Source organism: Solanum lycopersicum, chromosome 10 (assembly GCF_036512215.1).
Source record: "Solanum lycopersicum chromosome 10, SLM_r2.1".
In the NCBI taxonomy this organism is placed as follows: Eukaryota; Viridiplantae; Streptophyta; class Magnoliopsida; order Solanales; family Solanaceae; genus Solanum; species Solanum lycopersicum.
In genome coordinates, this window is record NC_090809.1 from 63,460,760 (window position 1) to 63,487,179 (window position 26,420).

Sequence of the window (26,420 nt, forward strand, 5' to 3'; positions counted from 1 at the left end):
ATTGTAGCTAGAAGAAAGTTCAAAATTGTCATTAATGCGAACTGTAGCTATATGAGCTAATTAACTTGTACATGTTAGACTTACCACGTAATTTTCCCTCATGTTAAACATGAAGGGTTACATAAAATGTTTTATCTCTAGTACAATATCGAAGTGTATGACTATCTTATCTAAAAGTTTAAGCCATTAGAGAAAACATTCTTTTATTAGTTAATGATATTCTCAACGAAAGTGGATATATATATATATATATATTTAACAAATAATATTAGAAAATATGGTCAATATCATGTCCTTGTATTTTTTTAATAGGTGTTCATTGCTCTAAAAATTCACTTAGTATGAAATTGAGGGAGTATATAATAAAAATAAACAATATGTACGTTTCCAGTTTAATAATTCTATATTTACTCAATATAAAAAAATGGAAATTATATGGAAATTTTCTTAAAAATTTATATGAAAATTTATAAAAAACTTATTTTTATACGATTTTTTATACTAATACCCAAAAAAATTTCATCTAATTCACACTTTTGTTATTTTAAACTTTATATCATCAAATAAATATATTACTACATATTCAATCCCACATAAAAATGATACATGATATACATAAGTATAATCTATACAACAATTTATTAAATCCATTACTTTCATAATGTAATCTTTTTGCATCATTATTGAAAGGGACAATCAAAATAAAAAATTCCATTATTATTTTAGCCTTGATTCAAGGATTCTTCACAATTGTGTCAAGAGCCATATACTTATCCTTCCTGGTAAAAGTAGTACACTCATAAGAAAGAGTTTCACCGATAACCTTTTGTACATAACTAGCAACTTCATGGCTTGATTTACCTGACTTGCAAGTGAACTCATACGACAACTTATTCAAGAATGTAATTTCATAAGTGGGACGTGGATTCATCAGAAAGAAAAATGGATCCATCCATTTCCATCCTCGCGTCGTTGTGCCATGAAACATGCTCATCTTAGCCTCTATTGCCACAGGCACAATCTCATTGGTAATTTCAGCAAATAATGAAGAAAACCTAAGAAGAAATTGTCCACGACTCGTAGTCCCCTCAGGGAAAATTGTGAGATCGCGCTGTTTTAACAATTTTTTGATCATGGAAGCATCAAATGCTCGATCTCTAGTGAGTGTTATAGTTTTAATGGGTGAAAAAATGTTGAGAAACCGTGAAGTAGAGTATGTAACGACTGGAACAGAACGATCCAATGCAACAGAGAGAAAAATGTTGTCAAGGATCGTCTTGTGACAACAAACAAAGAGTAGACCTTTGGATTTCTTGATATGTAATGGTGGGATTCCATTAATGATTAGACGAATGCCAGTGGCCAAAAACGCGTAGTATTGAAGAGGTACAGGGAGGAATGACATGACACTGAGACGCACACATGCAAGAAGAAACCCTAATGGGATCCAAAGAATGACGAGGAGAGAGATTAGTGGGGTTAGCTTTTTGATGAAACGACCATCATAGAATATAACAGGCTTGGGAAGTACTTTTGTACTTACCGCGTTTACTTTTAGGTTTGAAGGTACAAAGTATCCTTCCTTACACAATGTCATAAAAGGAATGTCAGTATCGCGATCACCCAAGCCAATCTCAGGTTGAGTATCTCCAAAAGTGCTCGTAAGAGTATCAGCTTTGTTCTTCCCAACAAGAACTCCGGGTGGTCTAACAAAGCCAGTCGCTCTACCTTTATATGTTTCAATCTCAGTCCCTAAAACAATATCCGTTCCTAAGTAGTCCTTCAAAAAGGGCTCCACCATTATCCTAGGGGTGGCAGTCAAAACACAACGTTTCCCACACGATGAGAACACTCTCCAAGACTCGGGATGAAGGTCTTCTGAATAGAATTTTGGTAGCACGTTTCGTGCTGCTGATTCTATATTGAAAACCTTCATCCCTACAAAAGTAGCAAAGACAATAACTTGTATTCCAGCAGACTCTGAGATGAAATAATAAAGAATACCCGCGATAGGTGAAGCTAAGAGAAGAAATAGTAACCTTAACACCCCATCAACATCGAAAGCTACCAATGCGAAATAAGCAAAAGAGTTTCTACCACGAAGTAATGTTCCATCCAAGTCCGTTACAACTATGTCATTCTCTCGATCGATCGATGTACATTTTTCGATCATAGGAAACGTCGTTATCGCCATCTTTTTCTTAGCTTAATTTGAGTAAGTTGTTCAAGAGAAAAGCATAGAAGAAGTAACTTCTATACAATTCTCTATATATAAATGAATAAGAGTAATTGACAAAATTAATATGCTTCTTGTAAGAGCTAGGAAGTTTGGCACCTACCTATTTATTTTTGGTAAAATTTTATAAAATAATAAATTATAAATTGAAATTAAATGTTATAACCACAATTACATTTGATTGTAACATGTACAAATAGTTGTTATTCACCTCTCTCACAGCGAATCTTGCTTGTCGCTCTTCCAGAGCTCGCACGCCACTTTTCCTCGCCTATCTCATTTTATACAAAGACAAATGTATAATTTGTGTTTGTGTTTTTATAAAGCAAAAAAAATGTATGTAAAAAAAATATATATTTATTTTCGTACTATACACTTATAATTATACAAATACGGATCTTCTCTACCAGTTCTCTTTTTTTCCTTTCTCTCTTTCTCGCTTTATACCAACACAAATTATGCAAAATTACAATGTATAATTTGTGTTGTATAAAGTGAGATATATATATATTTGATATACAAATGTTTCATTCCAATTCAATTGTATATAAACTTAAATTTTATGCAGATATACAAATACAATCATTGATACATATACATAATAGTTACATATATACAATTATCTAATCGATATACATGTACAAACACTATGTTTTATACAAGCGAGAGACTGACAATGGTTTATACAAATCTGATGCTTCATAACAAACTTGAAGTTTACTATAGAGAGCAATTATACAAACTATGACTATAACATATTAATATAATTTTTATATTTGTTAAACCTAAAATTTACTTACCATTTTTTCAATAGAAGAAAAGGGACTATCTATATTTCAAATTTATTGGAATATTATTTTTATGTGCATTAACTTTGTACATTTTTAGCAATTAGCACGTAGTAAAATATGTAGAATATTTAAGAAGTGGCACAATTTATTCATCATAGAGGATTAGGCAGACATATAGTAGGTCGGCTTAAGCTTTTTTTGAGGGTGTTAGAATTTAAATCTCTACTTTAATTAGAATTTAATCATTTCAAAAATGGTTCCACCATTGTGCATAATGTGTACAAGTTTAACAAAACCTCTCTAAACATTAATAAGTTTCGAAATATATTTTGATAGGTGAAATAAGGAATAATAATCTATAAGATGTGAAATATTTTATTTTGTATTTGATTATGAATATTAATTAATCTCAAAATATGTTTTGTAGTAATGATAGGAATCTAACTTTCCTATAAAAGATATAAAATAGTTAAATGAATTATCTCAATTCATAAAATACCCTTATTTGTCTTTTTTTTTAACTAAAAAAAATAACCAAACTAAAGTTGTTTTTTCCAAACTTTGTTGTACTCCCTCGAATTTTATTAATAAATTCATATTAATTTTTGGATTAATTCATAATGTAAATTCATTTATATATTGATCAAAACCAATTACATGATAAAGTCAGATTAATGTTTAGGGAGTTCTACACAAATCAATATTGTTAAATGCTAATTACATTATATCTCTAATCTTTTTCAAATCATGAAAATCCCTTAAATTTGGTGGAATTCGGATACATCTCAAAACGTCTCAATACATCATGTTCTGATTTCAGATACATCCCTATACGTCTTAATACATTGTGTCTAAATATTGGATACATCACTCAACATCTCAATACATTGTGTATATCCTGATATATCACATAAAGTGATGCATCTTGATAGGGAGTTTTTGTAATTTTTCAAATGGTAGAGATTTTAGTGAATATGGTAACATAAGTTGTGTATTTAGGTAATTTTTTTCGATTTTAAATCAATATTATATGACTTAAATAAAGTCCAAATTACATTTGAGTCAGTCCATTAAATTGGCAAGACGAACCCAACTCATGCTCTTCAAACTCAAGGTCTCGCTAAAATTACTTAAAACCGAAATACCCTCAAACTCTAACTCATAATTAACTATATAAGGAGATCTTCATATTTTCATTTGTTGATTGCTATATTTCAAGAATGAAACTTTAATCACATACAAAGTCAAAAAAAAGTCTGATTTTTGAACCAGAATTAAAGGGCTAAATGAGGAGCCACCTTTTAGTGTTAAACATACGTTATGTCCTTCGCAATCATTACATGATAAAAAAAATTTCATATCTATTATCATCTTCGGATTTAATTTGTGAAAATATACTGAATATGTTATTGTTCTTATTATAAGCTATGAGAGAAATATTTTAAGTCATTTGTTTTCACAAGAATTTCATTAATTGAAAAGTGTTCTTTCACTCAAAACTTAGAACAATATTATCATTGATTTAGACTATGTTTTACTTTCTATCTTCAAAATAATAACAAAGAAAAGTAAAATTAACAAAACAAAACAAAAAGGAACAAAGAAATATTATTATAGATATAGACATCACATTTTCTTTCTATAAAGAGCATTAGAGTTAGTACACCTAAACTTCAAGAAAACTATTTGTGATCCAAAATATATAACATGAATTAAACATCTTTTTTAGTATAGGAATACAAGTATGCTTACTTACCAAATGTTTAAGGTTTAGGAAAAGAGAGAAAAATAACAAAATAAAATATGTTTTTGTTGATTTTGATCATTTAACTTAAATAAAAATTACATATTGAAAATAAAATAAATTAAAAAGAGGGAAGTTGTAAGGATGAGTAAAGAAAAGTACCTCTTTGATGGATTCTAGAAAGTATACTTGATCAACATCTTATAATAAATTATAACTCTCGATTCGATGAAACTCAATACTTTAACCTGAAGTCAAAGCTGTGTATATTTGTTGAGAAATTCGTTGAATATGTAAACTTACATCACATGAACTTAAAATTCATAACTTATGAAGTTCAAATCGTGGATCTGTGTTTGTCGAGTCCATCCCTAACCGAAGCTCAAGATCCAATATTGACACATGATTTTGCTCCATGCCCTTGTTTTCTAATTTCCCATTTTCCATACAATTGCTTGCTTCTTTAACTAATGGAGTCTCTTTAAATAAAGGTAATTGCAAATGATCTCCAATAATCACTTCTTGATTATGATCATAATGATTAACCTTGGATGTAATTAGATGATCATTCTCTTCATCATATGTAACACATAGCCTTTTCGAGTAGCTACTAATTATTGTCTCATCGTTTGATGATACCTCTCGTTGGAACAAATCACAATTTACAAGAGAAAGATTATGATCATAATGATCCTTTTCTTGATCATATGTAAAACATGGCCTTTTCGAGGAGCTACTTATAGTTGTTTCACCATATGATGATTCTTCTCGTTGCAACGAGACATCATGAGGAAGCGCAAGAGGATGAGGATGAGGATGAGGAGGGTTATGATCACAACTCACCATAACACATGGCCTTTTCGAGGGCCTACTAATAGTTTTTTCACCATATGATGATTCTTCTTGTTGCAACAAGACATCATGTGGAGGAATAAGAGGAGGAGGATTATGATCACAACTCACCTTAACACATGACCTTTTCGAGGGGCTACTAATAGTTTTTTCACCATATGATGATTCTTCTCGTTGCAACAAGACATCATGAGGAAGAGCAAGAGGAGGAGGAGGAGGATGAGGAGGGTTATGATCACAACTCACCATAACACATGGCCTTTTCGAGGGGCTACTAATTATTCCCTCATTATCTCGTTGCAACAAGTCATCATTTCCAGGAGGAGGAGGAGGATAAACGGAGTTGTTAATATCCAAAGAAAGCAAATTTTGATCACTTGAAAATTCTCTAAGCCTTGCTCTATCTCTTCTATGAATATTCATATGTCCACCTAATGCTTGTGCATTTGAAAAACCTCTTTTACAAAAACTACACCTATAAAACTTATTAACATGACCTAAACCTAGTAGTTCCTCTGAGCTCCATGGTATAATTTGGTTGAATTTCTCCATAGGATTAATTAATGATGTGAAGAAGATGAATTAAGATGAGATTAACATGAATTAAGAGAAGAGGTCATGGTCGGCAAAGAATGAGAGTTTTATAATTGACAAGCATGCTTGATTTCGTATTAATTAAGATGATTTATAATCATATATCACGACTATAATTAATATAATATGAAATTATCTTTCTTTACCACCAGCAAGTTGACACTTATGTCCTATCGAAATATTTTACTCCTTGTTAATTTTCTTTTGTGTCTAAAAAAAAAAATCATTTCCAATGTGAGGTGGTCCACGCTTCTAGGGTTTTGTGAATTGATTGAACCATGTTATATGTTAGTTATCGATCCATCTAAAAGTTTAAACTGATAATAAAGAGGAGGCTTATTTATTAATCGAAGACTAGCTCAGCTCTATAATTTTGACGTGTCAACTGATATTCTACGGTCAGAATTAAAACGTTGAAGCAGAAAGCACAAAATATGATTATTCTGGACTTATTGCAGACACACATTGAGTTTTATCGTTAATTTTTTTTTATAACATTATCGTTTAGCTGAATTTATTTTGGGACGTTTTAATTATAAAGAATACATAATATAACATAATTTGAAAGTCAGTAATAAAGAAAACTTGATCGTTCTAATAAATATAGAATAATTGTTATAAAAAGGTTTTACTAACTGCATTCACATTTAGATCAGCTCAATTTTTTTTAGAAAAAGGAAGATTTGTAATTTGCTTTAGCTAGACTCTAAACATTCTTATTTAATTTGATACACCTCTTTATATTGATGATTGTAAATTATCGTAGTAGGCAGATTCGAGTCATCAAAGAAGAAAAAGAATTCAATGTAAATAATAAATAAATATATGAACGTACAATAAGAGGGCTGACTATATATGAATTATTTGAGGTTTTGGTTAAATTAAACTTATAATATCATAGAAAGCTGAACAAAATTTATATTCTTGCACGCTTTAATTAGAGAACAAAAAATGCAAAGTCAACAAAATATTTTATATATGACTTTAATATGTCAACGGCTTCCTCATTTGTACTTTTGTCCATTAATTCATTAAGAAAACAGTGAAGATTAATTATTTTATAAAGAATTTAAGGTCACCAAATGAATTAATTTTGAGTGGTAGGATTCATTGTATTCACAATTATTTTCAATGCTCTAATTTTTGTTTGCCGCCCCATGTTTTTATTTCTTGTTAATTGGACATTTCAACCTACTCATGAGTATTACAAAGAAACAAAACTATTTACTTATTCATATTTCTTTTTCCATCTATTCCTATTTACTTGTTCATTTTAACAAATCAAGAAAGGATAATATTTTTTTTTCTAATATGTCCTTATCTAATTCTAGAAAAATTCTAGTAATGCTAAGTTGTAATGCATGATTTTTAAAACCAGAAAATACATATATTATACTTGGGGAGTTGCATAATCTTTTAAGTTAAGGGTAAACTTGTAACTAACCTATAATAATAATTGGTGCCTTAATATGTATATCACTTCTAAAGTGGACAATTAAATAGGAACAGAGGGAGCATATTATTATTATTATTATTATTATAATGCACCATTGATCTTTTTTTCTATGATATACATATTTTGCTTTACAAGATGTTTATGATGATAATCACTATATAAAATAGAGTTCTAATAAACTAGTGAAAGAGATAATAAGAAGTAGAGAAATACAGGAAACTAACGTTGGTGACAATAGATTTTTCTTTAGCAGCTAATTGAGTTAATGACATTATTTTCAGAGTTGCTAACACCTTTAATGACATTTATATAGAACGTTGATTATAAATACACATATTTGTTATTACTACTTAATATTATATAAAATATGCAAATATCATAAAGTTTCAAATTTTAATATACAATTTCAAGACATATTTCTAATGAGATAATTGTGTTTGTGCTGCTATGGTGTCAAATCTATGAACTATTCAAAGTGTATTATTCTTATTTTCCGCTATGTTTTTATAGCTCAAAAATATTTTTCTTTTCTTTTTTGGAGAGGAATCAAATATATTCATGGACTATTCCAAATGCGTTAGTTTTATTTATCATTATATTTTTACGGCTCAAAAATGCTTTCAACATTATTATTATTTATAGTCAAAACATTATCATATAAAACTCAATAAGCAAGTCGCATGATATTATTCATGTCATCTTTGATACTGACACTTTCTCCTTAATCCCATGTCTCGTGTTAATATTAGAGGCAAATTCAAAATTTAAATTATAAATTTTTTATAATATTTTTTAATTAATATATTATAGTATATATATAACCAACGATTGTGGCACGATAGCGAGATAGTAGCATCCTTAGTCAGAGGTTTAGGATTCAAGTCTTGAGTATTAAGAAAAATCTGTTAAGAGTGGCATGCCGCCACTCCAGATATCTAAATATAACCGGATTTTGGTACTAATGAGAAAAAAAGGGAACAAAACGTTATAAATAAAATAACTTTTAGCGGCAATAAATACACACATTAATAAAAAGTGCAAAAGTCTTTACCAGCATTAGTTAAGTACCATTAGATTCAAAATTATTACTTTAGAGACATATAAAAAAAATGTAAATTACCGTAAAAAAATACAATTTAACGACAATTGAGGCCTAAAAGTGAAAATGAGTTGGTCATTTTTTAATTATTATTACAGCTAATTTGTACTGACCTGATAGTAACTCTAATTAAGTACAAAGACTAACGAAAGGTATGTTTTTTCTGCTTACGCAAGATGCCGTAAAAATTTTTAATTTTTTTTCTTAAAAAAAAAACAATTTTACATAAAAATCATTGTTTGGTTGTGTAAATTTTTAATAAAATTTGAAGTTATTTGTAATTCAGAAAATGTTAACATTCAAATATTTGTTTTCACTTTGTTAATTCATTTATTCTTCCTTTCATTATATTTTCTGTTCCATATTTACCCTAAAATTTTAATTTTGATAAAAATAACTTCATTTTAAATTCTATTTCATATTCACGTAATTCATGTTTTTTTAGGATCCAAAATATTATTTTACTGTAATCATAACCAAACACAATTTCGTCTTCAACTTCAATTTCAAAAAAGTGAAGAAAAAAAATACTAGCAATGAGTTGCTTGTACTTGTAGAATTTATAATCAATGACATTTTGTGAATAGATATTACTCTTTCAGAGCAAATTTAATTGGATGTTTGAGATAAATTAGCTTAGTTGGTGATTTTGCTAGTTCATAAAAATTGGAGGTATAATACTTTAATTTTTTTTAAAAAAAAGAAAACTATGATTAAACATAACTCAAGCTCTTATTCAAACTTTAAAATTTATAAATAAAGAAAATATTTTCATGATCAAACGTCCGCTAAAAAATTTCATCAAATAATTTTATATTTGGGAAGTATGAGATACTGAATAATTACTGATAGAATATTGTTAGACCTATACGTAAATGACCACACTTGGAAGCCCCCAAAAAAGGTATTTGTATACTTGTGATACAAGTGTTCCATATACATGATAGTAGTGACCTCATCAATCTAAAAGGCTAGTTTAAAGAAATATTTATTTTTGAGGAGTAAGAATTTTATTATTAATATTTGTCACCTCTCATTTTCTAAATGTTCATCGCCACCTTTAGCCTAGATAGTAATTCTTGTCTTTTGAGATTAATGTTTGAGATAAGGACAAATTCTTCAACTTGTCGTGTCTATTAGCCTATGAATTTGACGTCTGGAGCATCAAAATTATTTTCTTAAACAAACTTTATGAGGACGTTTGTATTGAGTTGGAGTACTATCTCATGTTTTTTTTTATTTTCTTGTCATGTGTTACAAAGCTAGCCACAAGCCAATCAGATCCTCTAGTGACAACTTCTTCTCACACAAGACCTTTAAGTGAACTAGGAGCAGGTTCTAGGGCTGCTTTTTTGAAGTCCTGACTAACCACAGTCCCATAAAACAGAACATTTTTTACATTGCATATACCCCTCTAGACTATGACCGAAATCCAGAGACATGCCTAAACGTAATATGTATATAAACTGCAGAAATTAGTAATAGCATAGGTACAAAGGAAACTAATACATTGTACGGCTAACTCCTATACAAATATCTCAGACAGACACCAAAAACAATGCCTTGTTGTAGTTCATATGATCTTTAGCTTATATCTAAACTTCCACTAAACAGATCAATCCATTTGGCTATCACATCAACATTTCACTAGTAATTTCTTAATCAAGTAGGTAAGCATTTCTTAATCAGAAGTACAGGATCGACAAGTATTTTCCTTTTCTTTTGAGAAAGGAAAACAGACTTTATCCCACAAGCATGTAAACTGCTGAACCACATACTTGTTACTATTTCAAGGCTGATTAGACAATGCTAATTTACAGATAAAGCCAACGAAAAATACAATGAGTGAATCAGTACATCTAATTGCAGATTGGCAGAGCAAGCGGAACTCAACTGAAGCTACAGCTCACTATAGTTGCGCCAGACAGCTCGGAATTCTTCACGAAATGTATTGAGGCGAGCCTTCAAATTAGGACTCCTGAAGCTTGCATGAGCAAGAGTGGCTGAAAGAGAGAGAAAGAACAGAGTTTTATTCAATCATAACATAGAATTTGAACAAAAAAACAAAATTACAATAAGAAGAGAGAACTCACCAAGAAGACCTATGCCAAAAGCCCAAAGAACGGTTAAGAGGCCACAGGAAACAAACCAGAGGAAGAAACTCACTGCATAATTGCACAACAGTATCAAACAGAATTTCAGATTACAGCTCCCAAAGATACAACATGAAAGTAAAGAAGAGAAAGGAAGATAGAAAACATAAACTAGAACAAACACTTCCAGTACCTATAGAGAATACAAAGACAAACACCCAACGAGGCCTTCCGCAAATGAATATTGCTCTTTTAGTGGATGGACGCCCTCGAATAACCGGCCTGAGAATTATCAAATATATGTCATCAGAGATACAGCCTCAGTGTGCTTAAGAAGTCAAATGTACATGCATACTTACGTGAGTGCAGGCCTCATTTTTGCAGCTAAATGAGGTGAAAACTGTCTGACAGTTCTTGTCACTTTTTCACTAAAAGTACCTGCAAAACTGCAGGAACAATCCTTAACAACATTAAAAGATACAGGAATAAAGTCTGAACGCAGTTATCAAAAACCTTATTTCTTCGGTGGAAATTTTATTTTTTTTATTATTAAAGATAATATATTCAAATATCCAGCATCAAGAATGTTCTATGAAGTATTTTCAGGAAAAATGCCAATAAAATTACGTATTGAACTCAAAAAGTCTATCATGGCATTTGTGTCATATGCAATAGCCATGTTATACTGGGAAAAAAAACAGTTAAGACATACATCTGTACTTTAACGTTAGGTGGCAAAATTCATTTGACGTGCATTCTCTAACAAACAGATTAGTATATCCAATAGACAGTTGGAATCGGTTATTCTTCTAGCTATTGATGCATAACCAGAAAACCTGAAGTGACAAGCTAACATGAGCGTTTTTCCTTCTAATATGAAAGAATTATTATTGACCAGGGGAAATACATAGAAAAATTTCAAGAAGTCCAAATGACTTGCGTCATTTTCTCTCCATATGGAGGGCAGGGTACGCTAATGTGTCACGAATGAAAAAATCATTTACTTCACTACTACATCCCTGCATCAGAAGGGTATTATTTACTCGTAGACCAAACCAAAAGACTATCCTGTCAACCTACTACAATTTTAAAGCCTCAAAGAAAAATAACTCACAGCTACGAAGGCTAACTTTTAACCCTATGATAGATAGGAGAATTTGAAATTTTATGAATAAACAGTTTGGAAATGCATCAAGTTTAATTCAAATAAAAGAGAATATAAATAACCTTCACAAAAGCATAACAAAAAAGACGAGTGGATCAAGGACATAGATGTCAAAAGGTGTTAACCCCATAGGCGAACCCACATGTAAAGTTGGGGGGCATATGCACCTGTTAACTTCAGAAAAAATCATGTGTAAATATGTATATCTATCTTGGGAAACTGGTAGAAACTAGGATATAATTAACAAACAGGATACAATTAAAAGTGCACTTATGAGTAGCATAGGAGTGCCTTGTGCCGCTGGTACAAGCCAAAGGTACCACTCATGAGACCAAGGTTCGAATCCAGATAAAGCCATATTTTGTTGTTTTTATTTTAAGTTTAGATTGGTGCACACAAAGACTTCTAATCATGGATTCGCCTCTGGTTACTCCACCATTCAAGATGATCCACATCCCATGTCTTAACAAAAAATTTGAAAATATTTCATTGGTTGCACGACTAAGCCAAGGTATTACTCTATCTGGAAAAGGTTCAATTTTTTCCACTTGCCTATTGAGTATTGACATCCCTTAACTTTGCTTGCCGATTGAGTTAGTCAGAGAAACACCCTTGTCGTTACCCATTCAAATCATATTTGCCTTCCTTTGATAATGAAGTTCCACCTAGTGCATTTGATCCAAGCTGGCTTTTTCGCGGACTCGTGAAAAGATCCAACCCCTTTACCCATATCAGCCCTCACCCCCCTCCTTCACATTGTTTTAATCTAACCATTTACCCTCTCCCCCACATTTGACCTTAGAAAAGCGAAGGCAACATTACAAGATATAGGCAAATAGTATGTAAACTAAAACTCTAATGGCAAAAAACCACCAGCAGATCAGAATAGAATACCTGTCATTTAGAAAAGCAATACTAAGCGCTGTCAAAAGCGCAGCAACAATTGCAAGTGGCTTCCTTAGAAACCCCAATGCTGCAATACAAAATGCAAATGAATGTACTTATGAGCTCCAAAATAAACACTGTAAAGCCAAAGTTCATATACATAACTCAATAATCCTTCCTTACCAAGAATAGCCACAATCATAATAAAGTAATTCGTCCTGTAACTGCAAAAGATTTTTTTTTAAAAAAAACATTTTAAATGCAATTCAGAAAAAAAAAAACCTAATTACTGCATTGAATTGCCAATGAAGAGAACGTACTAGTAGAGATTACACTTGAGTCGACTGTTCCATTTGGAATAAGATCGGGGGAAAGTGAAGCGAGAGAAGAATTCAGAGAAGGGACGTGGTGGAGATGACCACTCGACTTCGCGTAAAGCCTCAATTAGATCCTCTGTGGTTACAGTTCCCCAATCCATTGTTGAAGAATAGGCGAAACCCTAGAATTCACCGGACACAAAGCAAGGGGAAAAAGCGACTGAAGTCTTTAAGGGTTCAGCTCTGCGGAGAGTAGTAAAATGGTTTGAATTTTTTTAATATGGTGCACGAATGATGAAGATGAAAGTTATAAAACCAACCTAACCAGGGTTGTGGTGAAGTGTTGGTCGGATTGCTTTTGCTTTTCAAGTTCGAGCGGTGAGTATAAAAAAAAAAATTGATTAGAAGTGCACCTTGAAATGTGACATAGTGCGTGAGTTGGAGTTAGAAGGAGCTCTAATATGAGCGGGTTTTGATTCTCCGAATACTAAGTGAGAAATAAAATTAAAATTAGTGTCAATTCAAATTTAATTAAAGCTCTAGTATGGGCTCTGAACGTCGAGTGTGAAACAAAAATGGAAAGTTAAAAAGCACGGTACGATATTTTCGATAAGCTGAATAGGCCCTGTAGTACGTGATCTAGATTAAGTCGGAGCTCCAAACACCGAGTGAAAAACCACAAAAAAGGGCATTGTATGAGTTTTTGGAAGCACTTTATGAGTTTTCGGGTCTAGATTTAATCGGAGCTCCAAGAACTGAGTGGAAACCACAGAAAATATAAAAATGTCTGAGCCCGGGTTCGAACCGGGGACCTCTAGTGTGTGAGACTAGCGTGATAACCGACTACACCACCCAGACACATGTGGACGAGTTTCTTGATTTATTATTTGATTAAATTCAAATCAAATTGCTGTAGTGATATTTATTTATTTCAAAAAGTTTATGCTTGAATTATTATTTTAGAATTTTCAAAATATGATTGAAATGTTCATCAATCGAGTATTCAATATGAATTAATTATTTACGTAAAAGTTGTGAGTTATTGTGATGAGTAAAGACTTATCCCATGCATACACTAATTTAATTTTATATATTTTCTTATATCGTAAAAGTTGTGTTGATTACGTACCGTCTTCTTAGCAAAGATGATTCCAAGTTTTACTTTCACTGTGATAGCTAGGGAGATGTGAAATTTTATATTAGATTATTTAGTTATATAATTTCAATTTCATCAAAAACTTTCTTTTGATCTTTGATTTTAATTCCTTAGCTATGAGCCTATGAAGCATCACATGGCTAGAATTTCGTATTTCTTTATTGATTAGTATGTATATCTTATTTTTAATTGGGGAATTTTTATATATCGCTGCTCAAAAATAGCTTAAATTATTTTATACAGTTATAATTTGCTAATTATAATTCATAGTTACATGTTATAGAGAGGAGCGTGGCGAGCGAGATTGGGAGAGGGAGAAGAGGGGTAAGCGAGAGAGGGCAGAGAACAAAGAGAGATGAATTGTATGTAAATTGTATATATATGTATTTGTACACCTGGCGAGCGGGAGAGGGCAGAGAGCGAAGAGAGACAAATTGTATCTAAATAGTATATATATTGGGAGAGGGTTGAGAAAGACGAGCTAGATTGGGAGAGGGAGGAGAGAGGTGAAGAGAGAGGACAATAATTTATATATTTCACATCTCGTTTGTATAATTTGCAGGTACTTTTGTATAATTCACGTGTTTTGTATAATTGAGTATACAAAGTGTGGAATCATATAAATATGACAAAGCTTGAATTTATAAATTGATGCAAATATAAACATATGAACTTTAAACAATCAGTTATATAAATTACATTACATAAATTATATCACACAAAATTTAAAATCTATATATTTATACAAATTTTAAAAGTTATATAAAAAAAAGATTGAATGTATATGGTGATAAAACTGAAAAAATCAAAGAAAATCATCGCCATATATAAAATATAAATCATCCTACACAAATAAAAATTAAACGAAAAATTATTAATTGTGAATTATAGAAATATAACGAATTATATAAATTCGAAACAAGCTCACGTAATTAATAGTTAATGTTAATTACAAATAATAATTATAATGACTAATTAAATAATATAAATTTATTTAACTATATAATTTTCCCCTTTTCATTAAGCCTGCCTATTAAATAAAAAAGTGGCACCATTATATCTTCAAATTCTTCTCTTTACTCCTATTTTATGAGTTAATTAGATAAATATTGAACTCCAGATTATTATTATTTTTCCATAGATAAAGCATTCATATAAGGTTAATGAAGTTGATTATTAATTATGAGCATGGTATTTTAAAAAAATTTCATGCATAAATAAATTTAGGTGATTCACATAAATAACGTAAATTAAGTGCAAATATGTATGTTGACCCGCTGCACCCTGACACGGCACACTAACATCAAACTTCCAAGTCCAACACAAACACTGATAAAAAGAAGATGAAGAATTCCATTGATATCTCTCTTCAAGCTTTTCATTATCTTTAATCAAAATCACCAGAATTCGTCGCTGATTATCTGAATTATCACCAATTCATCTACGCCTCTCTGCGAAGAGTTCGATACAAAAAACCTTGAATTTGATTTATTCTGAAATTGGCATAATCTGAATATCAATTTGATTTCTTCGGATTGTTAGGGTTTGGGGATATTAGCAGGTGTGATGGATCAATCGACGAGCAGAGGCGGGGAATTTGTGATTAGGGACTATGTTGTTCAGAAGCAAATCGGGGCTGGGTCTTTTTCGACGGTGTGGCTAGCGCGCCACCGTGTCAATGGCACAGAAGTGGCGATCAAGGAGATTGTTACTGCTCGGCTCAACAGTAAACTCAAAGAGAGCCTCAAATCTGAAATTGTTATTCTACAGAGGATTAGTCATCCTAATATTATTCACTTGCACGACATGATCGAGGTCCTACTCTACTCAATTCAATTTCATTGTGTGTACTGCATATTTAGTTGAACAAATTTGTTTGTGCTACTACTCGAAAAAGCTTATGGATAGTTTGTGGTAGCTGGTTAGAGTTATGCATGTCTTAGTAATATAGAGACTAGTTTTGAGTGAATCTATGTATTAGTTTTGGTATTAGTTAGGCAAGATTTAATTATTGCACTTTCTAGTTTACATAAATGATACATAGATTCCCTCGTTACTTATATTAGTATCGTTATTCGAGTTTCTAAATTGCAAATCAAACACTGTATTAGTAACATGAACAACTTATCCCTAACCAGCCACCAAACGTGATATTACTTATGCCAGCTACCAAATGTGATAGTACTTATGCAAGATATATTACCTACGTAACTCACATCCAAGCAGCTACTAAACGACCCCTTACATTTTCCCTAGAAGTTTGGCTAATCACTAATATTGACATTTTTTTTAAAAAAAAAAGAACTTTTGACCTCAGAGAAGCTTGGTGAAAGAGGCTAGTAACAATTTGAAATTACGAGGAAGTATCTAACTTGTGTAAGGGGCATTTAACTCCCACTGTATAGAGTAGCTTTCCCTTCTTGAAGTGTAACGGTAACTTGCTGTGCTCTTTCTCCTTTTAATCTCCAAATGACGATTAATAATTCAGCACTTATGTGTAGCTATGGATAAATAGTATATCCTTTTTTGATATTAGTGTAAATTTGGAACTGTATATTTACTATTTGGAGTTGCATTTGTTACTATCTTTATGATTGCTTAAAAGAGAAACAAAAATGTTTTTCTGACCTTCATATATGTTCTTTTGCTTCTTATCTAAATGAACCCTCACGTGCATGGGTTATAGGATCCGGGGAAAATATATATTGTTTTAGAGTACTGCAGAGGGGGTGATCTATCAATGTACATACAACGACGCCAAGGGAGAATTGCCGAAGCAACTGCCAAACATTTCATGCAGCAACTAGGTTTGTGTAAACTGTAAAGCTTCTATTTTCTTTTGCCTATTTTCCTGTATTCACTTTAGACTAATTATTCTTTTCTAGATGAATTCCGCTTGGTAATATTCATTTTCATATCATGCCACAGCATCTGGTCTAAAAGTCCTTCGCGAAAACAATCTAATCCACAGGGACCTAAAGCCTCAGGTTTGCTTTCTTTCGTGAATTATGCTCAAAATTTAGTTTGCTTTGGTGGTTGCCTTGACAGACCAAGCTACAAATTTGAACTTATGAATTTTAATTGTTTTTTGTCTAAGGATGAGCATTAGGTGCTGGTATGTTCCTTTCCAGAAATTCTCATTTTAAGGTCATGACCATGTAATGTCTACCATTGTAGTTTTTTTCTGTGTATAAATATTAGAAAAATGACAGCAGCAAAGAGACTATCATTCGTTTACTAATAATTTGACATTACCAAGTAGCAGCGGCCTTGTTCTGTCTGAAGCCATCTACTATATTGATAACCAGATCCTAGTAGCTAATGATTTGAAGAAACTAAAAGTAACAATTGAATTGTTGGAAATACTTGCATGACTTACGGGTGACCAAGGTGTGCAATTGCCTTATTCTTGAATAGCTAATTATATTTCTGATTTCTCTAGTCTAGGTTTCTTATTATTAACTCATTAATCTATATATATATAAATATATAAATATATACACACACACCCAAGAAAAGGAAGGTATTTAGGAGATGAAATCCCAAACTAGTTAGGTCGGCTATATGTATCCATATTGACCATGTTACTCCATATAATCCAAGGAGACGACTGTCTACTAACAAATATAGTGACATTTTTATCTTCAATTTGGTACATCTTAGTTGAGGGAGGGGAACCAATGTGTGGTTTTGTAGGAGTAAATAGTCTTTTTTTGGTAGTAATTCTTTCTTTCTTTCTTTCGGAGACAAGTTATTCTGGAAACTTCTAAGAATTTGAATTGTCGTTTGGTGGAACTGTCAACTCATTGACTTGTGTCCTTTGCCTTGATCCTACAGAATCTTCTATTGTCTACAACTGATGATAACTCCACCTTGAAGATTGCTGATTTTGGGTTTGCAAGGTAAGTTGTAGTACACTGTCAGAAATGTCACTCTCCTAATGTCCCCCTTCCCTGGAGAAGGTCTTTTATCTAACATTTTTCATCTCTTTCAGAAACCACATTTGCTAGATTCTCTTTCATCCTTCCCTTCTGTTTTAAGATTTGCAGCCTTAGAGTTAAAGGTTCTCCTAAGCTGTCTGCTCAAAATTACCATTCTCTCTTGTCAGATCTTTGCAGCCTAGGGTGCTTGCAGAAACTCTATGTGGGTCGCCATTGTACATGGCTCCCGAAATAATGCAACTTCAAAAATATGATGCAAAGGTGTTATTCTCTTTCTATTCACACCACTCCATATGCTATTTTCTTTTAAATTCATATTAACTTTTGGCTCAAAACACAGGCAGATCTCTGGAGTGTTGGTGCCATTCTGTTCCAGCTAGTAACTGGCAAAACCCCATTTACTGGAAACAATCAAATACAGGTTTGATTTCTTTTCAGCTGTACATAGTAACTTATGTGTTTCAATTTCAGTTTGACTGGTGACATTCAAATGCCTTGTAGCCAGCCATGTGTTTTACTTTTTTCCATTTTTCCATTTTTCCTGTAGTTGCTCCAAAACATAATGAAGTCCACTAAATTGCAATTTCCTCTAGATGCCAAGAATCTAAGTCCTCATTGCATAGATTTGTGTCAAAAGTTATTGCGCCGTAATCCAGGTACTTCTTTTATGTTGACTAGATTTCAACAATGTAAAATTCCACTAATTGATTGTTTCCAAAACCTCAGTACTTAGATCATATTGCCATCGAAAAGGCCATAAGATTGAAAGCCAGAGTTAACTGTACATGGCATTTTCTTATGTAAAGTTCAAAATTTCTATTTCTGCATATCTGAACCCACAGTGGAGCGGTTGACATTTGAAGAGTTCTTTAACCACCCATTTCTTGCAAAGAAGCAGCCTGATGAGTTGTCTAGGTAAGCTAGTTGATGAATTAATAGACTTGATATGACATACAAGTTTCATGGCACTGACTTTATGTTTTGGACATGCTACACAGGAATCAGAGACCTCAAAGGGTAATAGATGGGTTTTCTCTGACAGAACGCAATCCTGTAAGACGCACCGAGGGAACTTTTCAAGAAGATGGCTTACCATTTAGTTTAGATAATGATTCCAGCAATCCTGATGGTGGTCCTTCTTTTGCTGGGATATCACTGAGATCTTCCTGTGGATTTTCTCATGATGCAAAAGATTATAGAAAAGAAGTTACAAGTGCTTCAAACAAAACCGGCCCTCCTTTGAATTGTAGCAACATCAACCATAAATCAAATGTTATTGGTTCTAGTCCTGGCCCACACCGACATTCAGAAGGCAAGCTGAAAGAATCCAGTTCCATAGACTATAGACTATGTCCAAGAGGTGCTCTGTTCAATAACGTTCCAAGTTTTCTTTTGCCTACATATTTGAAATGAAAATTTTCCTTTTGTTTATCCTATAACTAGTTTGGTCAGATTTAAATTTACTGATTTTGGCATTCACCTGATTGACTTATCCAACAGTGGCGGATTCATTCGAATTGATTGAGCGGGAATATGTACTTGTTTCTGGGTCCCTCATGGACTCATCTTCTTCAGCAGGTGCTTCTAGGCTTAGCAATACACCATTTAGATCAAGTTGTTCCCTGCAAGCCTCTGGGAACATAGACTCTAGATTAAGTGAGCCGGTGGTTGTTGCTGGTCCTCCAACTGATAGCATAGTACTAAGGTTGGAAAGTCCCTCTTCTGCTCCAGGAGCTTCACAAGGATCAACAGATACAGTAGACCCTCTGGAGAAGCCAACTGATGGCATACCCAGAATTGAGTCGCTGCAACATTCTGCTTCTGCTATCACAGAGTTGGTCAATGAGAAGGTAACTCACGTTAAGGCATTTTCCCTTCAAAAATATCAGAAGTCCTATATCTGAATATGTTAGGTGGTTCTTAAGCATGCAGGGGTGTAGGGAGAACACTTAAGTCTAGTTCATTATATCCTGCAATCTTTTTTCTCCTTTTCTTCATTTAGAGAGCAAATTGGTGGCCTTGCAACTCTTGTTTATCATTGATTTGTTGCATGCATAGTAGGGGTCTAACGTCTTTGCGCAAGCTTGTGTCATCTAAATTTATCAAGCTTTTCATCCCCCTGTACTTAAAAAAATATTTTTCTAGTTACATAGGTATGACAAAGATGTATTTTCCCAGTTATTTATCAATAGTAAAAAGTAGAATGATGAACATCTTTGTCTAGGTGCAAATTGACTGCTTTTTTTAAAAAAACTTTTTATTACTGGAATTTGTGTTAAAACATATTTATTGCTTTGCATTGTGTTCAATATCTTAAGTTTGAAATCATTTTCTGTATCTGAGTTGAAAATATTTCTATTGTGATATATGTGAATAGAAGGTGTTTAAGTACAAACATGAGCTGTTTCCTGAAGTATTTTACATCTTTACATGCATAAAGTCAACTTTTTAATTCCTGAAAAACCTTTTAAAAGAATTTGATAAAAGCAAAACGAAGTGTTTTCCCTGGTGGACCAGGTCATTTAAATGGTATCACATTGTATTTTGATTTGTAATTTATGATCTGAGCTTCATTTATCTTTCTAGATTAATATAAATTTCTAACTATATTGAGATATCTAGTTTTGCAAGTTTGATTTAACCAAACATCCCATACATGATCAACAACCAACTGCTCTCAATCCCAAACTAAAAATGTGTCTTAGTATCCATTGTGCTCTATTCGTTCCTATTTTTTTCGAACTGTAGATAATTCGTATTTTAAAAGCAGGGTTTCTCCAAAACTAGATGTTCATATCTTGAATTTATCCCAAGATACAAAAATTTTTACAACACTGGACTTGGTGCAAGTGTAATGATATGATCTAAGCCTAATCACATCTAGTTGATCTCTCCTTTTGTTTTTTTGTTCTTTAAGTTTGTATTGATTCAAGAGATTATAGGTTTTTCTTTATTTGCCTATAGTTGATATATCTTAAATTTGCACCAACCTTTTTAATTTTAGGTGGTGCTAAATGTTTGAATGCTGGTGATATCTTTGTATCTGCATCTGCCTACTCTCTAGAAACTTTTCTTTGGTGCTACTGTATGCATTCTTCTGTTCAGTGTTCACTAGCAATCTTGATGGCTTGGTAGATGGTTCTGCACCCTTGTGATTCTTTTTGGCTTGGCAGATTAAGCTAACATTTGATCATTTCTGATGTTCTCTCACTAAATTTCTCTGTTCTGTTTATAGATTGCCGCAGACAAGCATCTGGAAGCATTTTCAATTGAGCTTGTCATGCTTGCAATATGGAAGCAAGCATTGCATGTTTGTCATACACAAGCGGCATCGGCAATTGAAGGAAGTCCAAACCAAAAAACTGCCAAATTGATGGAGATTTTAAGGGACAGTCGAGTTAGGGCTGACATTAAAAAGGACACTTGTAACACTTTGGGGCCAGAGAATGTGTTATCTCATATTCAAAGAGCATTTCTGAATGAAGTTGGGAAGGCAGAGGAACTTGCCAAACATATAGAGCCTGGTAAATATTTGAACTTACTGAAAGAAAAAAGTGCATGGTATGAATAAGTACTGAAATTTGTACTGCGTGCCTTCCTGTTCTATTTGACCTTTTTGTGCTTTATATGTGACCCTTTTCCGGGTTACTGTGCTTTTGGTTTGCCCTTTGTTTTGTTTCCTCCCCTTTTTCTAGTAGGATGATAACTAGCTTTTAATATGCTCGGCTTAGCTTTAATGCATTGTTAATCAATAAAATATATGCTAGCAATCTTGATGGTTTCTCAAGAGGATCTAGAGATGTGGAATTACCAACTCTTCCATAGATGATAAGTTAGCTGCATTCATCAAATGTTTTCTTTAGCTATTGTCTTACATCTGGCCTTCCTAGTTGTGGTAATGTTTTAAGTTTTTTGCTTGAAAATGACTCATAAACCCACTTTTTTATGGCCTTAGCAAATAAAGATGAAGACATTTATGTCTGTTTGTTGCTTGTTTCTAGGAAATGCCGAAGTACCAGATGCCATGGAGATGATATTTCAATCTGCACTAGACCTTGGCAGAAAGGGAGCTGTAAGTATTTCATTTTATCTTAGTAGTGTTTGGTAAAAATCGAACTAATTTCTTCTAGCAACAATATATAATTGTCGCCATGTAACATTAGGAAGGATAAAAAACTTGAAATCTCTAATAAGATTCAATTTAAAGGATTTACTGTATATTGAAATATGTGGCAGGTTGACGAGTACATGGGTCGGACTGAAAATGCAGTGGTGTTATATTCAAAAGCGGTACGCTTGTTAGCATTTCTTCAAGTAGAAGCACCATCACTCATTCTAAATCCTCCATTCTCACTGACAAACTCGGATCGCTATCGGCTTAGGAGTTACATTGATGTTCTCAATAATAGGCAAAGTGTTTCAAGGTCTCAAATCATGACTGTGCTCAAGTGTGAGGATCAGCACTGATCCCCGTGAAGGCAATAGAATGAGTGAAGAGAAAACTGTTGATATATAATGAATGATTAAACATATCACAACTTATTCTGTATAGTTCTTTATCTGTACAGTTATTCTTTCACTAATTTTACAGAAAGTGAAAAGTCCTTTTATATGGTTTATAAGCTATTATTACTGTGTATTTAAAGTTCCTTTCTGAAAATTTCAGAAATGACTTAACTTTTGGACATAATTAAGCTTTAGTAGCTATATTTTAGATATTTACCCGTCATAGCAATTGTTTGAGATATTAGAGCCTAAATAATAATCTCTCGCCTTTCTTGCTCTCCTCTTTTTTCCGTATTTTGTATTTTTATATTTATATATTTTTTGAAGTGTTGGGTAGTCATATTTATTTGTGTTCATACTTGCATTTAAGTTGTATCGACGAATACAACTTCCATGTATATAAAGAGATACAAACAACAAAACAATATGGAGGATTATATTTATTCGCTCTAATTGTAATTGTATTCATTGTTCTTGTATCACTTGTATGTATACAAAAATACAAACAAAAAAATATAAGGGATTTATTTATTCGCTCTTGTATCACTTGTATTCATAGTCCAATCTCACCGACATCACATGAATACTTTTTTATATTGAAATAATTACAAGTACCTCATCTCATATTTCGCTCTATTACTCTAATATTTCTTGTGATTTACGATAATACTCCTACCAATCTCCAATCTCATGGGAGGGAGGTAATAAGAAGTTTATTTCTACGGAAAAAGATTATCACACCAACGTAACATTTGGTTTAATTTTGAATATTTACTGTTTCACATTTCTATTTCATATATATTTCTCATTTCCTCGTTTATTTAAAGTTTTAACTGATTCGTTCCATGTATAATTTTTGCAGGTCCTTTTGACATTGAACAAATCGCCTGCAAAACCAGGATAATAGTTCAGTAGCTTCCTATTTGTCATCCGTTAAAAATCTGGTTCATCTGACATTTCAGTTAATAAATAAATGTTATGGATGAGTTCTTCCCCCAAACAGGAATGACATAAATCAACGAAACTTTTAGCGAATCACATTTTATGCTGAAAATATCACAATACATTGTTATTACTACTATTTCACTGAACTTGAAATAAAAAGCTTGATGAATATATTTACATCAACTATACCATTGGTTTGCGATCATCACAATCAGCCACAGACATAGTCGCCTTAGAGTGAACATTCTTGTACGAATAATTCCTCGCAACAACAACATAAACACACAAATTCACAGCTGTAATGATCGCTAACAGCCAGTAGAAATAGTCGAGCCGGCTGCTGTTTGGATCTTTTCCAAACCAACTCTTGCCACTTCTCTCTGTGACATGATCCACAATGGTTATCAACAGGCTGCTAATGAAATTTGCTGCTCCAATTACACTAAGGTACAGTGCAATCCCCAAACTTCTCATGGAATCGGGTATTTGATCGTAGAAGTATTCTTGCAATCCTACTAAGGCAAATCCATCTGCTATTCCAAGGATAAGGAATTGTGGGGCTAGCCAAAACACACTCATTCTACTCGAGCCTTCGAGTGAATTTCTGTGTACAAGATTTAGTCTTTTACTTTCGACTAAAGCTGCAACGATCATAGTAGAAACAGAGAAGATCATTCCAATACCAATCCTTTGGAGGATAGTAATCCCTCTCTCATTTCCTGTTGTCCTTCTCAAGAAAGGTACAAGGATTTTGTCATAGAAAGCAACAGATATTATCATGCCAACAGCTGTCAGGGCATAAATTGAGGCTGTGGGGATCTCGAAATTGTGGATGATCTTCCGGTTCATTGTGAAACCTTGTTTTAAGAAAAAAGTTGCAGCTTGTGCTACGCATATACCAAATGGTAAAGTGGTTAGCCAAATTGGTATCATGTTGATGATTAGCTTCACTTCTTCCACATTGGTGACAGTTGCAAGTTTCCGCGGGTCTTGAGTTTGGTCTAGGATTGCTGCTTTATCAAGGAACCTGTAATGTATGATGAATAAAGAAAAACTGCTTTCATAATTGCATAACCTAATCATGACTAAGTTGTAATCTTACTTTAGCCTTTTGGTGTGGCTTAAAAGCCTCTTTTGGTTAGTTTCTGACTTGGGAAGTTCATGTAGATGAGAAGGATCCGAAGGAAGTTGAAGACTTCTTTTCCTAATTGCAGCTACGAGCACGTTTAGCATGGGTGTCAATGGACTTCCAGTCGTCTTCCTGTAACGATAAACTGGCTTCCCTGCATAAAAGATGACTATACTAGAAGCCATGACTAGTGTGAGTATTACATCTGCCATGGCCCAGCTAACATGTTCTTGTACGTAAACGATAAGAGTAACACCAAGTAATAGCCCACAGCAGAGTCCAAAGTTCCACCAATTGAAAAATGACATCTTTTTCCTTCTTTCTTGAGGATTTTCATCATCAAACTGATCAGCTCCAAAGCTCTCAAGAGAAGGCTTGTGTCCTCCGGTTCCAACAGAGATTAAGTAGATTGCTACGAAGAAGATTGCCTCATGGACGTTCCTCCGTTTATCACACAGCTCACTCTCACAAGATTTTAAGCTAGGAACCACTCTAGACATTGTCAATAGAAGCAAGCCCTGATCCACATTTAAGCCAGAACAAGTAAGAGGAGAAAATTCATCGATTCGTTACAAGTTCAATAATGATTCTACAACCAAATTGCAATGAGCGGAAATTCTGTTTACCAGGAAGTAGACCGTGGAAGAGAGAAGAACGGTGGAGAATCGTCCCAAGTATGCATCAGCGAGAAAGCCTCCAAGCAATGGCATCAAGGTAGTGACTCCTGTCCAGTAATTCACACTTTTTGCTGCTGTTTTAAGGTCTTGATGGATGACTTTTGTTAAGTACATAATCAAACTCGTAGCTATTCCAAAGAAACTCAGCCTCTCACTGAATTCAATAACTGTTAAGGTAACCGTTCATCAGTATCAACAAAATGTAGAATCTATAATATCTTCATCTTCGAGTAAGTATACAACAAAAACTAGACATATGAGTGAAGCTATTTGGTTATTGTATAGATGCTTACCGATAATAAACAGGGAGGCCTTCCATACACCAGTTGAACTCCTAAGAGGAACTCGTCCTTTATGATCAACCGAAGAATCATAAACCAGTTTTTGATCATCAATTTCTGCTCTCGTTATCGTCTCCATCTCCACATTTATCTTATCCATCTTTTTTGGCTCTTAAGATACCAAAGAAGCTGATTATATATTAGTACTCAAGTAATTGATATGTGAAGTTGTTAGTTCGCGTTATATAGGAAAAAGAATTCCTCTTCATTACTATTTGTTCAAAGTTTCTAAGAATATGAATAATGAGCATCAAGAAAATGTGAACAAAGAAATGGAATTTATTGCCAATGATTGTGACTTGAGGTTGACAAACAACTACTTCCACTAAACTAAAGTAGTCCTTGGCCCTTAACTCTGTGTATGGCATCAATGCTGCAATTAGATGCTTCTATATGGATCGATCTCCTGTTATGCAAGTGGCGATGATAGATATTGTAGCGGCCTAAATTGACTATACTTACAAAGAGGCATCAGATAAGTGTTTTCACAGTT

General features: G+C 33.0%; 5 protein-coding genes and 1 non-coding gene across 7 annotated transcripts; 1 reads left to right on the forward strand and 5 right to left on the reverse strand.

The window, feature by feature from the left end:
* Positions 1-646: 646 nt before the first annotated feature.
* On the reverse strand, positions 647-2,210 carry LOC101264575 (glycerol-3-phosphate acyltransferase RAM2-like). Its single transcript, XM_004249495.5, has one exon. The coding sequence runs from the start codon at positions 2,192-2,194 to the stop codon at positions 734-736; it is 1,461 nt and encodes a 486-aa protein (XP_004249543.1). The 5' UTR covers positions 2,195-2,210; the 3' UTR covers positions 647-733.
* A 2,606-nt stretch (positions 2,211-4,816) lies between these two features.
* Positions 4,817-6,263, reverse strand: LOC101264877 (uncharacterized). Its single transcript, XM_004249496.5, has one exon. It carries the CDS (start codon positions 6,173-6,175, stop codon positions 5,093-5,095), a length of 1,083 nt encoding a protein of 360 aa, XP_004249544.2. The 5' UTR covers positions 6,176-6,263; the 3' UTR covers positions 4,817-5,092.
* A 4,132-nt stretch (positions 6,264-10,395) lies between these two features.
* Positions 10,396-13,699, reverse strand: LOC101265186 (PRA1 family protein A1-like). The gene is made up of 7 exons (XM_004249497.5): positions 13,236-13,699; positions 13,099-13,139; positions 12,925-13,003; positions 11,225-11,311; positions 11,059-11,147; positions 10,866-10,937; positions 10,396-10,775 (listed from the first exon to the last, which is right to left on the reverse strand). The coding sequence occupies exons 1-7, from the start codon at positions 13,391-13,393 to the stop codon at positions 10,672-10,674; spliced, it is 630 nt and encodes a 209-aa protein (XP_004249545.1). The 5' UTR covers positions 13,394-13,699; the 3' UTR covers positions 10,396-10,671.
* A 317-nt stretch (positions 13,700-14,016) lies between these two features.
* TRNAV-CAC (transfer RNA valine (anticodon CAC)) lies at positions 14,017-14,090 on the reverse strand. Its single transcript has one exon. It is a non-coding gene; the product is annotated as a tRNA-Val (tRNA).
* A 1,545-nt stretch (positions 14,091-15,635) lies between these two features.
* LOC101265495 (serine/threonine-protein kinase ATG1c-like) lies at positions 15,636-23,113 on the forward strand. Of its 2 annotated transcripts, none has more exons than XM_026027992.2 (13): positions 15,636-16,203; positions 17,075-17,195; positions 17,274-17,375; positions 18,226-18,290; positions 18,497-18,590; positions 18,670-18,750; positions 18,877-18,985; positions 19,172-19,244; positions 19,328-19,689; positions 19,830-20,179; positions 21,565-21,853; positions 22,331-22,401; positions 22,566-23,113. In XM_026027992.2, the coding sequence occupies exons 5-13, from the start codon at positions 18,549-18,551 to the stop codon at positions 22,794-22,796; spliced, it is 1,608 nt and encodes a 535-aa protein (XP_025883777.1). In that variant the 5' UTR covers positions 15,636-16,203; positions 17,075-17,195; positions 17,274-17,375; positions 18,226-18,290; positions 18,497-18,548; the 3' UTR covers positions 22,797-23,113. The 2 variants fall into 2 exon arrangements, with proteins under 2 accessions (XP_025883777.1, XP_004249546.1); XM_004249498.5 differs by having other exon boundaries at positions 17,317-17,375.
* A 747-nt stretch (positions 23,114-23,860) lies between these two features.
* On the reverse strand, positions 23,861-26,179 carry LOC104644386 (protein NRT1/ PTR FAMILY 5.7-like). Its single transcript, XM_026027993.2, has 4 exons — positions 25,880-26,179; positions 25,536-25,753; positions 24,883-25,427; positions 23,861-24,807 (listed from the first exon to the last, which is right to left on the reverse strand). Exons 1-4 carry the CDS (start codon positions 26,025-26,027, stop codon positions 23,964-23,966), a joined length of 1,755 nt encoding a protein of 584 aa, XP_025883778.1. The 5' UTR covers positions 26,028-26,179; the 3' UTR covers positions 23,861-23,963.
* Between the last annotated feature and the right edge of the window lie 241 nt (positions 26,180-26,420).

What these genes read in the sequence shown, in the direction of transcription:
- LOC101264575 (XM_004249495.5), bottom strand. Translation starts at nt 2,194, where the DNA reads ATGGCGATAACGACGTTTCCTATGATCGAAAAATGTACATCGATCGAT.
- LOC101264877 (XM_004249496.5), bottom strand. Translation starts at nt 6,175, where the DNA reads ATGGAGAAATTCAACCAAATTATACCATGGAGCTCAGAGGAACTACTA.
- LOC101265186 (XM_004249497.5), bottom strand. Translation starts at nt 13,393, where the DNA reads ATGGATTGGGGAACTGTAACCACAGAGGATCTAATTGAGGCTTTACGC. An exon ending in CTCAAGTGTAATCTCTACTA is followed by an intron (nt 13,140 to 13,235) that starts GTACGTTCTCTT and finishes AATCTTTTGCAG; the next exon opens with TTACAGGACGAATTACTTTA. An exon ending in ATTGCTTTTCTAAATGACAG is followed by an intron (nt 11,312 to 12,924) that starts GTATTCTATTCT and finishes TTGTTCCTGCAG; the next exon opens with TTTTGCAGGTACTTTTAGTG.
- LOC101265495 (XM_004249498.5), top strand. Translation starts at nt 15,955, where the DNA reads ATGGATCAATCGACGAGCAGAGGCGGGGAATTTGTGATTAGGGACTAT. An exon ending in ACTTGCACGACATGATCGAG is followed by an intron (nt 16,204 to 17,074) that starts GTCCTACTCTAC and finishes CATGGGTTATAG; the next exon opens with GATCCGGGGAAAATATATAT. An exon ending in ACATTTCATGCAGCAACTAG is followed by an intron (nt 17,196 to 17,316) that starts GTTTGTGTAAAC and finishes ATCATGCCACAG; the next exon opens with CATCTGGTCTAAAAGTCCTT.
- LOC104644386 (XM_026027993.2), bottom strand. Translation starts at nt 26,027, where the DNA reads ATGGATAAGATAAATGTGGAGATGGAGACGATAACGAGAGCAGAAATT. An exon ending in CTTCCACGGTCTACTTCCTG is followed by an intron (nt 25,428 to 25,535) that starts GTAAACAGAATT and finishes AATGTGGATCAG; the next exon opens with GGCTTGCTTCTATTGACAAT. An exon ending in AGCCACACCAAAAGGCTAAA is followed by an intron (nt 24,808 to 24,882) that starts GTAAGATTACAA and finishes CATACATTACAG; the next exon opens with GTTCCTTGATAAAGCAGCAA.